The 19529-nt window shown below is 40.0% G+C and overlaps 1 protein-coding gene across 1 annotated transcript; it reads left to right on the top strand.

Moving 5' to 3' along the window:
* Window positions 1–13669: 13669 nt before the first annotated feature.
* Window positions 13670–17439, top strand: LOC118815022 (C-type mannose receptor 2-like). Its single transcript, XM_036580953.1, has 5 exons — window positions 13670–13921; window positions 15029–15130; window positions 15493–15588; window positions 16405–16767; window positions 16844–17439. Exons 1-5 carry the CDS (start codon window positions 13717–13719, stop codon window positions 16849–16851), a joined length of 774 nt encoding a protein of 257 aa, XP_036436846.1. The 5' UTR covers window positions 13670–13716; the 3' UTR covers window positions 16852–17439.
* Window positions 17440–19529: the final 2090 nt, after the last annotated feature.

A 19529-nucleotide genomic window follows, 5' to 3' on the forward strand; every position in this document is an offset into this window, starting at 1 on the left:
TTCAGCTCAAGTTGTCTCCAGCTATGTGTTCATGTTGGAAGATCTGTCTTGTCCCACAGACTACCACTCATAAAACCAACCTCAGTACTCATAGAAACAGTGCCCTAGCTATGCAGGAGTTTTTCATCTTTTTTCATTTTGTTATTCTTTCATTACTGTTTAATTCATTTCAAGTCAATGGAGAAAGTCTAAAATGTTTTAGTTTGTCATAGTGTAGTCATAGTGGTGTTTTCTTCCCGTAATTTGATGCACATTCATTCGCTTGTCCTTAATTTGGGTTGTTCCACTGTTGGTGACCACTGGTAATTCTATATACAAATAGTCAGTCTCAGAAAATGAACAAAGCAAGAGTGGTCCAGATTGGTGCACTAGACCCTGGAGAATGCATATCTGCATTCTCAAATGTGCTTTTTGAGAATGCAGATATTCTTGTTTTTTTTTTTACTTTAATGCTTAAAACCAGTTAAGTCCCCCTTTAAGTACATCAGACCTTAAACCAAGTTAAGGCTGGGTCTTGCAGGGGCCTTGTTAGGAGTCAAATGCAGTGGTAAAGCTATAAAACCTACCTCTGTTCTCAAACAAAATGTGATGTGCTGGAGTGAGGAATCACTTTTTGAGCCCATTTTTTACAAATGTTAAAAAAATTTTTGTTATTTACATTAAATTATCCATTACTTAATTCATTCATGTAAGGTCATTGTGCTCATTGTTTTATCTAATGCACATATTATTTTAATTGCACTTACTTTGGGTCACTTCACTGTTGATGGTGTCTGCTGGTATGATGCTGCCAAATGACTGCACTTTAAAAATGAACAGGCTCTTTGAAAATGAACAAAGCAAGAGGGGCCTCATCTGCTGCTGCACAGTTTATGTAGTCTAGTCCTTCATCAGTGGTCAAAGGACATTGCCAGCTGGATATTTTTGGTTCTCAGTCCAGCAGTGACACTGAGGTGTTTAAAAACTACAGCAGCACTGCTGTGTCTGATCCACTTAGACCAGCGCAACACACACTAACACACCACCACCACGTAAGTTTTACTGCAGTGCTGAGAATGACCCACCACCCAAATAGTACCTGCTCTGTGAGGGTCCTGGGGGTCCTGACCACTGAAGAACAGGGCAAAAGGGCGCTAACAAAGTATGCAGAGAAACAGATGGACTACAGTCTGTAACTGTAGAACTACAAAGTGCACCTATATAGTAAGTGGAGCTGATAAAATGGACAATGAGTGTAGAAACAAGGAAGTGGACTTAATGAAGTGGCTGTCTGGTGTATATTTGCTCTTATTTTAAGATCTATAGTAAAACAGCCTGAGTGTAAAAAGCACTATACTGAAGTAACTTCATTATATTGAAAGTACGACTACAGGAAGAAAAGCTAGCCCCTCTAATTGCTGTGGTTAAGGTTGTAATAGTAACATCAGGTTAAAGACTGACCATGCTCATTAAAAAAAGGCCTCTCACTCCTTCTTGTAGGCTGGCTACGCCCGACTAGACTATAGAGTTACAACCTGGAAGCTGTGGCTAGACAGATTTGTTTGCTGGAGTTACCATTATTTATTCAATTAGGGTTTGCTGGGTTTATAATTGCTTACAGTGTGTATTAAATCTTTTGAGATGGAAAGACTTACTGAAGGGTTCAGTCGGCGACATGCGAAACCACACTGTATTCTCCACTGTGTATCTTCATCAGGATTTTTTTTAATGAAAAGTATGTTGTGCAAAGTATGTTCTGCTGACTGTTCTCTAGAACTGACCGCTCTAGCCAGCATTTCACTGTGCAGCGCTGACAGACATGTAACTATGGAGACGAAACCACAGAGACAAAAACACTCTTAATGCCATCATTTTACAGCAGTGGTTCCTGACCCTGGTCCAGGAGGACCCCCTACCCTGCACATATCAGTGTTTACTCTGCTCCCAACACACCTGATCTGATTAAGCATTTAATTAGCAAGCTCTCTCTGGCTGAAGTGGGTGTTTTAGAGCAGAAACACAAAATTGTGCAGGGCAGAGGGCAGAGGGTACGCCAGGACCATGATTGGAAACAATGTTGGGTCATGAACATATCATCACTGTCCAAAGAAAAAAATGTATCTCAATTTTCATCGATTTGTATTTTTTCCATCATTTGAACACACCAGCTGCCCATTTGCTTTGTGTTCATGATGAATGGACCAAAAGAAATGCTCCAAAATCACAGATTTTACAAGAAATAAATGGAAATATATTTGGGCGCTTATTATATAGTGTGCTTTAACTGCTATACTTTGCCTGGGATTTCACTGCTGGACCTTGGATTCAGAGTTCAGAGCAAGGCCCAATCCCGTTTCTTCTTTTTACCCCTACCCCTTGTTTTCGAGTGTCACTCTAACCCCTTGGAACTGAGTTACAAGGGGTAGTGGTTAAAATCTTGCCCTACAAAATGGGACCCTCAAATAAAAAAGAGCATCACTACATTAACAGCTACTAGCGCTGCTCTGTAGGCGATACATTAAAACTAAAAATAATACAGGAAGATTCACTCGAAAGAGGCCCTGAATATTCTGCTGTAACTCCCGTTAGGATGAAGCAAACTGAACCAAACAAATGGCACTGAATGAAAAAGACGCTCTCCTTCTGACCTTTCATGTCTGCTGACCATGGTGTAAGTAGCAGTCAGCTGATACTGTAAGAATCACCAGTCTCTCAGCTTGGAGCTGCTATCACATCAACTATAGACACTGGCTGATGCAGTGCAGTATTCAGGCCTTGCATGCCCCTTTTTTCAACTCCAGATTTCTCCCAATGTTTTCCCTACAGCATTCCATTATATTAAAGGTTTCTTTTTAATAGGAATGCTGGAATTAGGTGAGGGTATCACCCATGCTTTGGAGATAATGCATCCTTCATGGTGTCATAAAATGTGTATTAAACTACATCTAAAATGTAGATTACAGTACAGAATTAGCATCTTCTACTTTGGTCTGCGTGTAGAAAAGCAATTAAGAACAACTGGCTGTTCCTCCTGCAACTTGTCCATGTTTTCTCACTTTCTGCCTATTAGAAATAATATGTATCAGTACTTTCTTGATAAGACTAACCCAACAAGAGTATGTGAGTGCCAGCAAACTATACTGCTCAAACTATACTGTAATCACGCTATAGTGTGCTCCCACTCCGTTCCGAGTTTTCTATTTCTCCCTCCTTTCACCTTTTGTTCACAGAGAAAATCTGCTCCATGTTCCTTTTATATTATTCATTTATATGATATATTTGATTCTTACATCTTGAATGTCTGGACAAGAGACTTAGCACTTTCAGTTTGTATGTTTTTGGCATTTTATACTGGGTGCAGCTTGCGCGTACTTCAGTTTGACTTCGCTGAAGCGTGTCCAAAAAAGTAAATGGTGAACCGTGACTGTTAAACTGAGCGTTCCATAAATATCAAAACTCTGTGTCTACGATACAATAATGTCAATTTCTAAATGCGCCCCACTGGGTTTCTAGTACTATGTTAGCGCTAAGCTAACGGCTTGCATATAAATCTTTTTCGGCCATTCTAGATTAAAGATGGACATTTGCAGCTTGTAATGACAGGCATTAATACATAAACAATAAATCAATATGGTAACAGACATTTCCAAACATTTTGTCTTATTGCAAGTTTACAGTGACTCTCTTAGTAAATAGCATAGAGCATGTGATGCCAGGCTTGTTACAATAGAATAACCAATTTTAGTGCTGTATAGAACCCTTTTCAGTAAGGTTCTATATAGAACCATCTACAGCCCATTTTGCATCAGTCTGAAGAACCATTTCATGATGCAAAGAACTCTTTAATCATGCGAAGTGTTCTTGGAATGTTCATGGTTCTAAATAGAGGAAGTTTTTTCTTTATTAATTCAGCAATTTTTTGAACTCCATTGGTTATCTTGACAAATTTCGCTCAGGCTTCCGACTTCACCACAGTCCTGAAAGTGCTTTCATAAAAGTGTTAAATGTAGCAACAGATATGATGTTAAAAATGACATTTTGAAAAATCTGAAGATGAAATCACAATAAAATAAAAAAGTAAATAAAGGTTACATTTTCAAGCTGACTAATTTTCGCAACATTCCATCTGTCAGTCAGTCCTTTTGGGCAGGTCAAACCTGGCACTGGCAGTAAACTGATGTAATGCAGCCAAACTATACATTAACTTCCACTGTAACATCATTAAAATGTATAGCAAGGGCATACCTGCACCTACCAAGCTATGGATAAGCTCAGAATTTGGGAGGTTTTGGGAACGACACAAAAAAGAACTTCACAATAATGTACACAACAGTGTAGAGCAACCAGTGAAGAACATATCCACCAACATATGGCACAAGCTGCAGAGTGTATTGACCTTCATCCCAACCTCTATTCACAAGCAAAACATACAGACAGATAATAAAGCATATTAGCTCTATTGTTTTTAGCCTCAAAAAACCTTGAAGGGCTGCTTTTATGAGGTGATTGTGCTTACAATCCTGTCTGAGCAGGACTTTTCCATCTTTCTGCCACTTTGGCAGCAAAGCCTGCATCGGCCTGAGACAATGAATAGGACCTCACTCACACTTTGTCCCCACTGTGGAAACATGCTGGAGTCGTCCAAACATTATAGTTCTTGGTCAGCTTGAACTGGACTCTTTTTTACCTGGTCCTGCCGGATTAGCTATTTCGGTCACTGTATCAGCTCATAAATGTCATAATCAGAAACTTTTACACTCTTAAAGAAAAAAGATACTAAACTGTCACTGCCACTGGGGTGGAACCCTTAAGGGTCCATCTCAGTACCTTTAGTCAGGGAACATAACTGAACCATAATCCAGTGAAATGATTTTATTTTACTGTTCCTTTTTAAAACATTAGGTTATGAGCTATAAATATGTACTTTTCCACTGGGAAAAAAACTATTTTGGCACACAGTTGGACTTTAAAACCACTGTAGTACCTCTGAGAGTTCACTTACATTGTTTGTACCTTAATGAATGAAAAATGTACCTGCGCAGCACCTTCATTTTTCAGCTTCATTTTTTTCAGCTTCCTTCCCAGAGCTATTTTTCCAGATGCGACACCAGTGCAAGGTGAAATTCAGGTAACCACTGATCCCATGACTGGTGTTTGCCTTTGCACGACGGATGCTGTCGTGTTTTTTAGGGTTGATCTGGGGATGGTATGCTGTGGTTAGTTTTTGCACCACATCCCCCTGATGACAGACTGAGTGCAGCAGGTGTGAGGTGAACTGTGGACCGTGATCAGACAGTTTTCTGGAGTGCCTTGATGAGTGAATACGTCTTTGACAATGATTTCTGTTTTTTTGTGGCCATCCTTACTAGAAACAGTTCCACCCACTTGCTGCAGTACTCAACCATAACCAACAGTTCATTTTGCTAATATCTTTTTCAAAGGACATATAGGGACCCTGACTCTGGGGTCGAATCAGGGTATGTATACCCCGACTCAACCCCAAGTGTTGACTGCATTCAACCAGACAGCTATGATATTCAGGGGCTTGTACTTCTGGCAGGTTTGCACTCCTTGCCATAGGTCCCTACATCTTTCCTGATTGTTGGCCAATACACCCTGCCCAAGAGTCACATCTGGGTTTTTATTCTTCTGAGATGCCCACCTCGAGGACTGTCAGGGGCATGCCTTTTGTTGTGCTGTTGAAACCAACAACTGCAGGTCTGCCCTTGTTTTTTGTTTGGAATAGATCGAAATAAAATTCCATGCTTTATTAAAAAGCGTATGGGGTCTCTCCTCATGGAGTTCAAGGTGGAGTCTTCTACCTGAGCATTGGCGAGACTTTCGCTTAATAGGTGGCTATGACTCCTTCTGCTGGTTTGGATGGAATACTGGACAGCATGTCTGGTATTACATTGCACCCTCCCTTCCTATGAGGAATAATCAGACATCAGATCTTTCTTGGACATCAGCACTCAAGGGGATGTCCACAGAGATGCTGATGAGACATTAGCATACTATTAGCGATTTTTATGCTTGTTATGAATAAAAAGGACCATAATACATTGAAATGACATTAAACTAAAATAATACATTGATTATCGTAATTTTTTAATGGAGAAAATTCTCACGTTCGTGGATTTCTTTGGTCGCCACGCGGCCATCTTGCCGTTTTTTTTTTCTCTCATAACTCTCTGTTTGGAGTCTGAAAAACCTCTGTTTGGAGGTTCATGTAGCCCCAACACTTCGCCCTACCCCTCCATCTCAACAAGAATTGGGACACCCTACCCCTAGACGTGAACGGCCAAAACAGAGGGCTAAGGGCTAAGTGGTAGGGGCGAGGGGTGAAATGGGATTGGGCCCAAGTCTATTACAAATTAGCTCCTTATTTAAAGCTCCAAAACTTCAACGTTCAGCTAAGGTAAGGAGTCATAGTGTTTCATTCTTCCAGTGTTGAATTTGGGGTCAAAGCCACGATGAAACATCATCAGCCTCATCACTCATGCAGTAAATGAACGTATTAACCTGGTTTTCCTCAGAACGTTTGTGCAGATTCATGTCAGTTCAGAGTCACTCAGACTGACCCACACGAATCCATTTGTCCCAATCCTGAGTCTTAGAAAAGTCAAATCCATCAGGTGGTTGGATGCTGAACGTAACGCTCGGTACAGCTGTTTTTGGTTTCCTCTCTAGGGATCAAACACAATACAATGTTTTCTAGTAATAAAACAGTCATTCTGAACAGCAGCAATTCTGGACACGTTCAGGTTGGTTTATTGCAAATTGCACTTAACTTAAAATACATACACTCCAAATCATCGGGTTCAATTTGTTTAGATGTTTTCTGTTTGGCTTACATGTGTTTGACCAGCAGGTGTCACCAGTGTGTTGTGTTTCAGACGGTTTGAAAGAGTGACCTGTTTTCTGAAGTGATTGAACGGGTTCAGCTGGTTCAGTGTTTCAGAAAGTCTCCCAGCACTCCACACCTTATTGGCCACCATGCACACCCGCTCCAGTGGCATGTGTGTGTGTGTGTGTGTGTGTGTGTGTGTGTGTGTAATTAGCCTATTCATCTAAATAAGATTGAAAAGTAAGATCTTGTGTTGCTTTTCAAGGTTTTCTGGCTGGTTAAGTGTCTTTATGTGATATCATTATGGGGAGGCCTAATAAAAGGACACACAAACTCCACAGTCTTTACAGTACAAAACAAGTGGCTTTGTGTCTCCAATCAACACATTGGTTAGTAGGTCATGAACTAACAGGAGATTCATCCATTTCCCATGGATTCTTTGTTTAAATCAACATAATAACCATTATTATACTACACTGAACCTAAACACAATGTGGGGTGTAGCACTGCTCAGGGATTAAAGAGGAATTTCACTGATTTCTTAAAACGTCCTGGATAATTCAGTTATTCAGATGCAGCTTGATTGAAATGCTCAGTTCTAGAGAAACTTATAAGTCAGAATTGTTCACAGTGGTGGTGACAGGAACCAGACGCCCACCTCTAAAATCTCCCTCACAAAGTTATCATATGAGACGTTGTTTTTTTTGATACACAATAGTTCTTCAAGGGTTAAAGAAAATGGTTCCAAATAGAACCATGAACACTCAAAGAACCCTTTGCATGATTAAATGATTCTTTGCACCATAAATGTGTTCTTCAGATCAATTAAAAATTGTTACAAGCTTGACATCAAAACAATAGAACAGCCCTTTTGGGTGCTATATAGAACCATTTTGCAAAAGGTTCTGTGTAGATCCATCTACAACCCATTCTCCATCAATCTGAAGAACATTTCATGATGCAAAGAACTCTTTAATCAAGGGGTTCATTGAGTGTTCATGGTTCTATATAGAACCATTTTCTTTACTACAGAACCCTTGAAGAACCATTTTTAAGAGTGTAGTGTTGAGAAGGTTTTGGCCTAAAATTCATTTTTTAAAATCCATTCATGGTGGAGAGAAACATGCAGGGCCTGGTGAGGCAAAACAGTCACCAAAGAAAATGTATTTTTTCAGATCTATGACTCCTTCACAATCATCAGCATTACATATATATGAACTCAGAAGACACGTGTAGGTTCACTGGTGGTTTTGGAGAGTAAATAAAGTGGCTATATCTGTGTTGTAGTCATGGTGATACCTGGTTCCTATCACCACCACTGTAAAGAGATCTGAGTCTGTAAGTTTCTCTACAATGAACCGTTTCACGTGTTTTAGTTAACCAAGGATGACATAAAGAACTTTAACACAAGTGAAATTGTGTTTGGCTTTTCAAATGAGAAGAAGGCTCAAGTCTGACAGGTCTGACTTTCAAGGGTCTCTCAGGCACATTTTGAACGTTTCTGGAGCCTCAGATTTGAAATATATCCACGGAAACTCTTCTGAAGAACGGAGAAGTGACTGAGGTGGTTGCTAAGCAGTGATCGGAAAACAACTAGAAGAAAAACGTCTGAAAAAATTAAGCAGGGCTTAGAATGAACTACTTTGAAATTGCAGGTGGCGTCAAATGCCTGTCTTTTTTAAAGAATTGGCATTACTAAGTGAGTACAATTGAAAACGTAGGAAGCCTGCACTACTGCGAATCTGTAAAGCCTGAAATAATCATGTAAAAGTCAGAGATGGTGAGTCAGAAGTTTTTCAGACCACATCTTTACATATTAATGTCGCACACAGCCTCAAAAAGAAGTTCTGGCTTAATGTTTAGGTACCAATGCAAAATCATCATTATAGTGATGTAGATTTGATGATAACATTGCATAATTCATAAATATCCTCAGAATCTCCACCACGTTTTGAGTGAGTTCTCAATGCGCTCGCAGTCATCAGATTCATCCACTGGGGGGAGGGGTCTGAACCACAACCTATGTCTCAAAATATAATGCTGCACAGAGTCAGACGCTCGCGGATAAAAGTATATGAGGCTTTACTGGAAAAAGTCTGATCTAAAATCATAATCAGAAAACACGCTGAGGTCAAAGCCAGAGAAAAGCGATAACAAACCATAAGGGACATCCAGAGAATGGTGAAGGTAAAAACACAGTGAAGGGCAAAGAACACAGCAACCAAATCCAAATAGGGCACAGGCACAAATGTAGTCAAAAACACAAACAGAAGGGTCAGGGTTCACAATGAGGAAGGACAGGAAAAAGGCTTGGTCCACTCTGTAAACAGTGGCAATGCTTCACAAAGAGTGGTGTGAGCAAACAGCCTATAGGAGTCTGAGGAATGAACAACAGGTAGGATTAATTAATATTCAGGCCAGGCTGATCTCTGAAGCAAATTGTGGTTGGTGGATGGAATCACATGATCTCCAGTTGGATTGTGGGAGTCAGAGTCCATAGGATTAGTCTGTAGTACTGTAGTAGTCTGGTGTTCTTCCCCACTTCGCATGCAATTGCACTTTTCCACCAGAGAGGTCTCCAAATCCCCAAAACTTACACAACAGTCTTGTAGTTAAAATACTGTAAAATATTTAACATTAATTGTCTCACATTTCTGCTTCGGGGTCTTGATGTCTTTTCAGGGCAGATTAAGGCTTTTTTTTACATGCCTCCCCCCCATTAAACCAGGTCTGGCTGACAGTTTATTTAACACTCACCAAAATGCTCACTATTAATGGAATCTCAAGAAAACTGACTCATGACATAAAATCAGGAACCACTCAGACTTCAGAAGGACTTTACAAGTCCCGTCATCGAGAAACTCATGTGTGAAAGAAAGGTTTTTTTTGCTTAAAAACCTTATCAGTCCAATATGCTCCCAACATCTACCCCAACGTCTCACTTCCTCCAAAGCTGTTCCAGGAAAAAGGGAATGTGAATCATCAGTAGACAAACACATTAGTCTCCATTGTGTTTCAACACCATCATTACTGAAATTTAATATTTGTTTCTGTAAATGCAAATTGTGGTGACAGTTCTCTGGAACTTCTGGTCCAACTAGTGTCTGACCTTGTAGCGCTGACAGACACTGACTAGACAGACAAAACTCAGACGCCAAAACATATTCTGATGTTTTCATTTTCCAGGATAGTACAGGGATGGGTAACAGCAAGGGCCTTGATGAAATAGCACATAATACCTTTATTACATAGGGCATAACATAAACTTATATACATGTAAGCTGTATCCTATCAATAAATGTGCTATAAATGGGTTTAGAGGTGTAGCCTGGTACTTCTCCATGATGTTTCCAGGTAGTTTTACATCAAATGTTATTCATCACAATGGTCTCCCTCTATTACTTTATAATGCCCTTGTGTTTTAATCGGAACGGCTATGCAGGAATCTGTTGAATGAATCACTGGTCACTGCTCAATAAACGGGGGTGGGGGGTGGTATGTTGTCTTCATGGTGTGATTGACAATGTATTGAACAGATGTATGATTGTATGAATGTATATATGATTAAATATATATACTCCCATATTAACAATGGCATTCAAATATAGATAGAAATAAAGACATATAAGTTATTGGAACAGTGTTAAACTGCTTCACACTGTTGTGCTAAGTACTGTATGTGCTGCGCTCACCACTCACATGAGCTGCTTTTCATACTGACCGTGATATGTGCTGCTGTGGGTGCAGATGCGAACAGTGATGTCTGTGGGATCTTCAGTGGACGACAGAACAACAGTAGATAAACCACACACATACACACACTATTCACACATACACACACTATTCACACATACACACACTATTCACACATGCACACACTATTCAACTATTCTCTTTGTGAATGATTCACCTGCAAGACACGACAGAAGCTGAGAATGACGAGAGACACACAGACCTTTAATTCAGTGTTTCTCTCTGCTGTTCACCCCTCATTCAGCTCAAGAAGGGATTAATTAGCTAATAATATCAGGTATTTTAACCAGGGAAACCACAGTTATGCAGTGCAGGGGTTTCAGGACTGGAGCTGAACTCTGAACTAACTGCACTAGCAAACTTACACAATCACGTCTGTCAAGACACGACGTTGTTTTCCGACCCTCGACATTCAGTCTGATATTTAACGTTCATGTTTCTCCATTCAAACCTCGTTTAAATTTCCAGAAACAGAGAGTAAAGTTATACCGGCTGTCTGCAGCTCCGTTAGGGGGACGACTGTTTATCTCTCGGCTGTTAGCATTAGCTAAAGTGATCTAAAGGCTATCATTGTTCACATCTGTGTTAATTAGCTGATGTCGTTCCTCCTATGATCACAGTTTTTCTTTATGCAACACCATGGGATCCTTTACCCACCCTGACGTGAAGAGCCGGTGGGCTTCTGTGCTTTTAAATGCTTTGAGAGACTCTCCAGAATAGGGAGAGGGGCTGAGTATGAGATAAATATGTAACTTTATGTCAGGAAAACACAAATTTGGTAGCTTTTCTGAAAGTTTAAGTGGGACCAGGAGTTCAGGGGAAACTGTATAAGGATCGCAGCCTGTTTTATTGACTTTGTCAAGGAAACGTTCTTTTCTCTTCCAAAGAGAAGCCAGAAATTCGGTCCCAAATATAGGACACAGCAGAAAAATCACATGACTGAAATCCTAGGACATGTCTGTGTGTCTGCCCTGTGATGAACTGATGACCTGTCCAGGGTGTATCCTGCCTTCCACCCAATGACTGCTGGGATTTGTCTGGCACTTCTGCTGCCCAACCTTTTTACCATTTTTTTTTACACTGTTTTTTTACCGTGTTCTGTACCATACCAGGCGTGCCAAAAAGCGATGGACAAAAAGGGTTCTTCTCCTGTTACGCTGTCAGGTTTGTTACAATAGAAGAACCCTTTGGTGCTATGTGGAACTCTTTTCAAAAAGGTTCTATATAGAATCATCTATAGCATTTTTCATCAATCTGAAGATGATACAAAACCCCTTTAGTCATGTAAGGTGTTCTTTAAGTCTTAATGCTTCCATTTTCTGGTTCCATTTAGAACCATTTTCTTTACTAAGGAACCCTTGAAGAACCTTCTTTTTTCAGAGAGTAGAGCACAGACACTGACCCCCAATCTTTTCCTCTCAGCTCACCACTGGTCCACTAGCCTGGACTCACCTGGCAGTGGCAGCAGGATGACTAGCAGGAAGAATTTCCATAACTAGTTCTCTCTCTACACTGGCTTCACAAACAGAACAGCACAGGTCATGAACCACTATAACCACCCAAAACACTGTCTACCCAGAAATGACTGCGGCAATATAATGTGAATAAACAGTCTGATCTGAATAAAATATTTTAAATGATCAGCACTTTTCTTATGTATCAAAGCTACAGCTTGGTAACCCAACCTGCATTAATGAATAGAGCCTGTGTGTCTCTTCATGATCAGTGTATTTGCATCCTCTCGCTGGATAAAGAGAGAAAGTGAGATCCTGAAATTCACACCAGTTCAGAGGAAGAAAGAGAGACACACAGGAAGAAGAACGAAACAACATCACCGGTAGGAGGAATTTTACCTGGATTTCTTTTGAGGCACAGAAACATTTTTTAAAGAATGATGAAGTTTTTTATTAATGCTGCACTAAATCTAATACTTAGTGCTAATGTTTACAGTCAGTACCTGAAAGAACATCAGCAGTAAACTTGTGAAATGATGTGAAATTTACAAAAATAAACCAACTGAAACAATTTGTTTCCTTTTTTTACAGAAATGGACAGAATAACAATCATCAGTCTGCTCTTCTCAGGTACTTTATATACAACAGTGTTTACATGAGTGAGTGAAGGTTCTACCATGGTATAATAGAACAGCTCTAGTGCAAAATGGTTCTGCTGAGACAGAACAGTTCCAATGTAAGATGGTGCAATACAACAGAGGGTTCTGCTGTGGTATAGTAGAACAGTTCCAGTGTAAGAGGGTTCTGCTGTGGTATAGTAGAACAGTTCCAGTGTAAGAGGGTTCTGCTGTGGTATAGTAGAACCGTTCCAGTGTAAGAGGGTTCTGCTGTGGTGTAATAGAACAGTTCCAGGGTAAGAGGGCTTTGCTGTGGTGTAATAGAACAGTTCCAGTGTAAGAGGGTTCTGTGAGTGTTGAGGGTTCTGTGTGTGTTCAGGGTTCTGTGTTGTTCTTCACAGCTCTCTGTCGTCTGTCTGCTTGTGCTCCTCATCACTATCACTTCATTAATAAAATGAAGAACTGGACCGAAGCTCAGCGTTACTGCAGAGAGACGTACACTGACCTGGCTACTGTCCACAGCATGGACGAGATGAAGGAGCTGAATGAGACCTTAAAGAATTCCTCCATTTCTGGACCTTCTGTTTGGATCGGACTGCAGAGAGGGGTCACTAAGAAGTGGATGTGGTCACTGGCCGACACAAAGTTTTATAAACAGGGAGAGACGGAGTTTAGACAGTGGGAGACAGGAGAACCCAGTGATTCAACTAGTACTCTGGACTGTGCTGTAAAACACAGTAATAAAGTTTGGCATGATGAGAAATGTGATCAGAAAAATAAATTTGTTTGTTATGATGGTATGAATGTATTTATAATATTAAAATACCATACAGTATTACTTCAGTATTTAAAAGTTTGTGATAGTTACAGTTACTGTTCACTCATATAAAGTATGAATTCTGAAATGTGTAAATCTGTTATTAATCTGTTTCAGGAGTTACAGACTCTTACCACAACTCTCATGGCATAAAGAAGAGCTGGCGTGAAGCTCAGAGGTTCTGCAGGGAACGATACACAGACCTGGCCAGTGTGAGGAACGAGAGTGAGGACAGTAAAGTTTCTGCAGATGGCGATACCTGGATCGGTCTGTTTAGAGACTCGTGGAACGTGGTCAGATCAGAGCAACTCTTCATTCAGATACTGGACATCAGGTCAACCTGACAATCGTAATAGACGTAAGAACTGTGCAGCTGTTCAGACACATAAAACAGATTTCGGTCAGTGGGAAAATCTGGACTGTGGGAAACAGATTCCATTTGTGTGCAGTGGTGGTGAGTTTCTTTCCGTTTTTTCATTTCTGTAATGGATCACTTAGAAAGTTTTTAAACACTAATGAGTTTTTTACATAAACAACTCTTTATGTAAAAAAATACTGTTTTAGTTTTGATCACGTTTCATATCTTATAGTTTATTCTTCTATAAACTTTACGTGATCAGATGAGGCTGGAAACGCACTGACATTTTGTACAAATACACTGACAGTCATAAAGAACTGCTCACAGGCACGTATGTCACACACTGATGTTTAGCAACTGTTTGATGAGTTTTTCTGTTTGTTCATGTAAAAGAGGGAAACCACAGTGACAGATATTCCAACAAGACAATGCAGGATGCCTCACAGTTCATAAATAAATAAATAATGTACCATTCATTCTCCGGTCCATACAGTCCACATCTGTAAATGAAGCTGAGCGTGTTTTTTTAAAATTCAACACATTTAATATATATACCCATTGAGCCTACAGCAGCTTAGCGCCTATGATTCACGCTGAAGATATTAGGAGTGTTTCAGCCAATCAAAACAGAGCTCAGTTACATATATCAGTCTTAAATCGTGGGGCAGTCGTGGGCTGGAGGTTAGGGAACCAGTTTTGTTAACGGAAGGTCTCCGGTTGGATCCCCTGAGCTGACAGTATGTGACTGAAGTGCCCTTGAGCAAGGCACTGTGCTTTGGATAGGGCTGCCCACCGCTCCGGCAAGTGTGATCACTGCCCCCTTGTGTGTGTGTGTGCATTCACTAGTGTGTGTTTGGGTGTTTCCCTGCACAGATGAGTTAAATGCAGAGGTGAATTTCCCCTGTTGTGGGATTAATAAGGATAACTTAACTTAAAGCCACATTAGCAAAAAAAGCCCATGTAATTCTAATGCAGTACATGACCCCCAGGGGTAGGGGAGCGTGGGGAACAACCTAAAGTGAGGCACAACTTAACACAGACTTTGCATGTTGTTATGCAAGGTTAAGCAGTGTGAGCTTCTGTCTGACAGAGAGATGAGATTTTGTTGTTATATATAGTGTGTTGTCCAGAGCTACAACTTGAAGGCAGCACCAACTTTAATGTCCTAATTATTGATATGAGTATCATATTTTATTGCCTCAGCAACGTCACCTGGTAAACCACAGCTTCCAGTGAGCACTACAGTGTTTCCTGCTGGACCGATGAGCACAACACGTGTCACACAAACGCCTCCTGGACCCCCTGGTAGGTTTTATCTTTTCACTATTTTATTATTTGACTATTTTATCATTTCACCTCTTATAGCTCCATGAAGTAAAACCTGCTATTGAGAGAACTGTACTGTGATGTAGTCGGACACTTATAGCAATAGAGCATCCCTGTGCTAACATAGCTAACATAACGCCAGACATACACTGTACAATCTTAGAAATCTCATTGTTTGGGAAAACTCACACTGTGCGTTTGAATAACCATTGTTTATGGCCAAAACACAATTCATCTGGACAGTTCGGTCTGTGGTCAGCTTCCCATAATGCAATTTCTTTCAAAACGATATGCAAATTTCACATCCAAATAATTGATGAGTGTTATATTTATGAACTCAGGTACTTCAACTAGTGAACAGTGGCTTTCAGTGAACGCTACAGTGTTTCCTTCTGAATTGACAAGCATAAAACATGTTACGACAACTGGACCTCCTGGTAAGTTTTATCTTTTAACCATTTTATCATTTAATCTATTGTGGCCCAATATACTAAAATCTGATATTTAGAAAATCGTAGCACAATGTGGAGCAGGAAACCTATAGAAATAGAACATTCCTGCGCTAACATAGCTAACCCAAAACATTGTGTACGGCCAAAACCTGTGATTTATAATCTCACACTGTATGAAAAAACTCAGTCTGATATGCTTCAACATGGGTGCTCACACTGTAGGGGAAACATGCTAAATATGCTGTGTGTTCGCTGCTGTGAGTCGCCCTGTAAGGCCTGAAATAATCCGTTAAAAGTTAAAGGCGTCAGGTCGGGAGTTTTTCACACTATATTGTACGTTTTTATGTATTAGCGTCACAAATGCAGACTCAAAAAGAAGGTCCAGCTCGATGTTTAGGTCCCAAATGCAAAATCAACATTAAATTGATGAAGACATGATGGAAGCTCTTTAACAGCCCACCAGAGACACATGCGTTGGCTTTTGTTTCAGTGCCAAAGCCCCAGTTGTAGCCTATTGGAAGGCCAGCCTAACAATCCTTAAGTGGAATTTCATCCACAGTGTTTACAAGATGATTCTAGTGCTTGGCTGTGTTCACTGTGGATACAGTTTACTGGTAGGTGTACACAGGAAGCAGGTCAGTGTGGACAGTAGACCTAAAAGCTCTTCTGAGCACCCCTCACACCCTTTCACTCTTCAGAACTGCGTCCTTTGCTAACCTTTTAATTTCACAGTCTGTGACGAAAACACTGGCCTGAGTCTGGTTATTAGGGGAACCTCAGTGTGTTCTGTATTGTCTCCAGGTGATCTGGTTCTGATCAGAGTGAATCTGACCTGGAGTGAAGCTCTGAAACACTGCAGAGAGAAGAACATGGATCTGGTCTCGGTGCACTCTGAGGAGATCCAGAGGTCGGTGGTGGAGGTGGCCAAAAACGCCTCCACTAGTCACGTATGGCTGGGTCTGCGTCACACCAGCGCTCTAGATCTGTGGTTCTGGGTGAGTGGAACATTCACCTGCTATGATAACTGGGCTCCAGGTAACGGGACAGGAGTGGAAGACTGCAGCACTGTAGAGAGAACCGGAGCAGTGCAGACTGGAGGAGAGCAGAAGTGGGTCAGTCTGCCGGAGAATCAGACTCTCAACTTCATCTGCAGCAGAAATAGAGGTTTGTGTCTGTGTTCTGTGGGTATGCATGTGTGTGTATACGTGCAGCTGAACGGCACTGTTTTCCTGTTTTGCAGGGTTTTAAAATGAGAAGTTCATATTTTGATGGATGAAGACTGAAGACTGAAGAGTTGGTCCAGATCTTTGCTCACTGAAGATGGTTGAGGTTCTCTGAAAAGTCAGCGCACACTTTTGTTTTCTTTTACTCTAAGTGTAGTCAAAAGGCCGAGACACGCTGGATGAATGGATGAGACACACTCGATGAATGATGTTTGTTTCTGTATTATTTACTGAAACGGCTAATGCTAATGTAGCTAACACATAATAGAACCTTATACTCTACCTGAACTCTAATAGGCTTGATTGTGTTTTCTGACACTGTATGAAAGACTGTTACCTATAAATGTGGGCAAAAGCTCATTAGCATCTTGAATGAATTATCTTATCTTAGTTATCTTGTCCAGGGTGTATCCTGCCTTCTGCCCAATGACAGCTGGGATAGGCTCCAGCACCCCACCGCGACCCAGAAGGATGATGTTTAGATGATGTATGTATGTATGAGGGGATATTTATCAGAGTTTCATTCCATATATTCAGATTTTTCAGTCATTTTATATATATATGTATATAATTTTCTAAACAGCATATATCTCACACTTTGTGCCATTGCTTATCAAACTAATATTTATTTCTGTTTTTTGATGGATAAAAACAAGAAAAAGTGGCAAAAAAAAGCCATTTTCCCCAAAATCTCATGTTTAGTATAACCACAGCTCATTTATTACTGTAATTTGTCTTGTTCTGAGTCAGGTGGTCGTATGTTTGTCTTTAATTTCCAACTCCTTTTACTGTTTAAAAGTACAATAATAAAATCTTATTATAGTGACATTGTTTGATTTTGTTGTTCGATTTTGTTCAACTTTGTGCTCAGCAGAGCTCCAAGCAGAGCTGTAGTAAAGCACTGTAATCCTATCAGTTAAGCTGATTTCTCATTTACCCTTTTATATAAATAGTTCTAAACAGGTGTGTTTGATACTGTTTTCCACACAGTTTGTTCTGAATCACTCAAAGCTGAGCTCTGAGTAGGCTGAAGATTCGCCTCCAGAGGTCACTGTGGAGCTGCATCTGTTACACAAGGCGCTCATTTCAGTCATTTCACAAGCTTTACTGAAACACTGCTGTTCAGTCTGTTGAGACTGTTTTTGCTGCAGTCCTCTGTTTTTTTTCTGTTTTCCTATTTATGCTCACTGTTGCAAACAATGTACAGACCGAGCAAGGATGTACAAACCTGCACTTGGATGCTTCCTCGGAATTTGAACGGTAAATTTTTGAAATTTGTTTTTAAATTGTGTCTCTTTCATTGAAAACATTGAATTTAGCCATTACATATTCTAGCCTTATTAGAAGAATTCCGGCATCTTTCCGGCCTGTACTCGTACAGGGACTCCATTTCCCATAACCTTGTGGGAGATCATGTGACTGAACCTCCTTCTTCAACCAATCATTGCTCCAGTTCTCCTGAATACTAACCCGTTAGTGCAGTTGCAAGGTATTGTTACTCTTGTAGGACTGAGCGTTTCCTGTGTGTTATCGGTTTCCATTTACGTGTATTCGACTCTTTTTCTGGATTTCTTGTCGTTGCCTTTTTGTCTTTGCCCTTCTGGTTATGTTTACATTCTTTTGCCTTTTTGCTGTTTTGGATTCGACCCACGCCTGTTCTACAACTACAATGTCAATCCCTTTCAATTAAAGCCTCATCTATAGTTTTTACTGCGAGCGTCTGACTGGGTCACGTTACACCTTATAACTATCCCAATTGTTGTTTAAAGAGTTTTTTAACTCTGGGACTACAGTTTGCACTTATTCAGTAGAACAGTCCATAAACAACTGAAGAAACAGTTCAGTGTACATTTACTGGCCTTTGTAAATCAGCGGTGGTCATTCTTTTCCTCTGTCCGCATTTTTCTTGAACTTTATTGAGGTCTGATGGTTCTTTAAGGGTTCTTTAGTAAAGGAAATAGATCTATATAAAACCATGAACAAGGAACGCTTTGCATGATTAAAGTTTTTTTTGCATCATGAAATGGTTCTTCAGATTGATAGAGGATGTGCTGTAGATGGTTCTATACAGAACATTTTGAAAAGGATTCTACATAGCACCAAAAAGGGTTCTTTTATTGTACAATGTTGAACTCTTTTTGGTGCTATACAGAACCAGAAAAAGGTTGTATGTAGAACCATCTACAGCACATTCTCCATCAGTCTGAAGGACCCTTTCATGATGCAAAGAACTGTAAAGGTTCTTTGAGTGTTCATGGTTCTATATAGACCCATTTCTTTTAACAAGGAACCCTTGAAGAACCGTCTTTTTTAAGTGTGTGGGTGTCAGAGTGTAGGCTACATTTCTCAGCTGTATTTGAAGATTCTTTAAAATGTTTTTAATCAAAATGTTTTCATTAAAATCTTTATTTCAGCTGTTTTTTCATATAAAAAATTGAAGTTAAAGGTTAAAAAATAGGTAACAGAGTTGTGAATTTAGCCTAAAGTAAGCCAGCATTTAGGAGTGGTCAGCTTGACAGGGTGCATATGTTGCACGCTAACTAGTAATTTCCATATAGTTTACATAAATTGAAAAAATATGTATAAAAATAAAAAAACAAGAACACGATACAAATTCCTGTATATATATCTCAATAAATGAAATATTTCATTTTTTATTAAGCATAACAGGTTTGAGTGCACAACAAAAAATGTGGGACCCAA

This window comes from Colossoma macropomum, unplaced genomic scaffold, assembly GCF_904425465.1.
Source record: "Colossoma macropomum unplaced genomic scaffold, Colossoma_macropomum, whole genome shotgun sequence".
Classification (NCBI taxonomy): domain Eukaryota; kingdom Metazoa; phylum Chordata; class Actinopteri; order Characiformes; family Serrasalmidae; genus Colossoma; species Colossoma macropomum.

Coding starts and splice junctions, on each gene's coding strand:
- LOC118815022 (XM_036580953.1), top strand. CDS start 13,717: ATGGCGATACCTGGATCGGTCTGTTTAGAGACTCGTGGAACGTGGTCA. Junction 13,922..15,028: donor TCCATTTGTGTGCAGTGGTG/GTGAGTTTCTTT, acceptor TTATTGCCTCAG/CAACGTCACCTGGTAAACCA. Junction 15,589..16,404: donor TACGACAACTGGACCTCCTG/GTAAGTTTTATC, acceptor TATTGTCTCCAG/GTGATCTGGTTCTGATCAGA.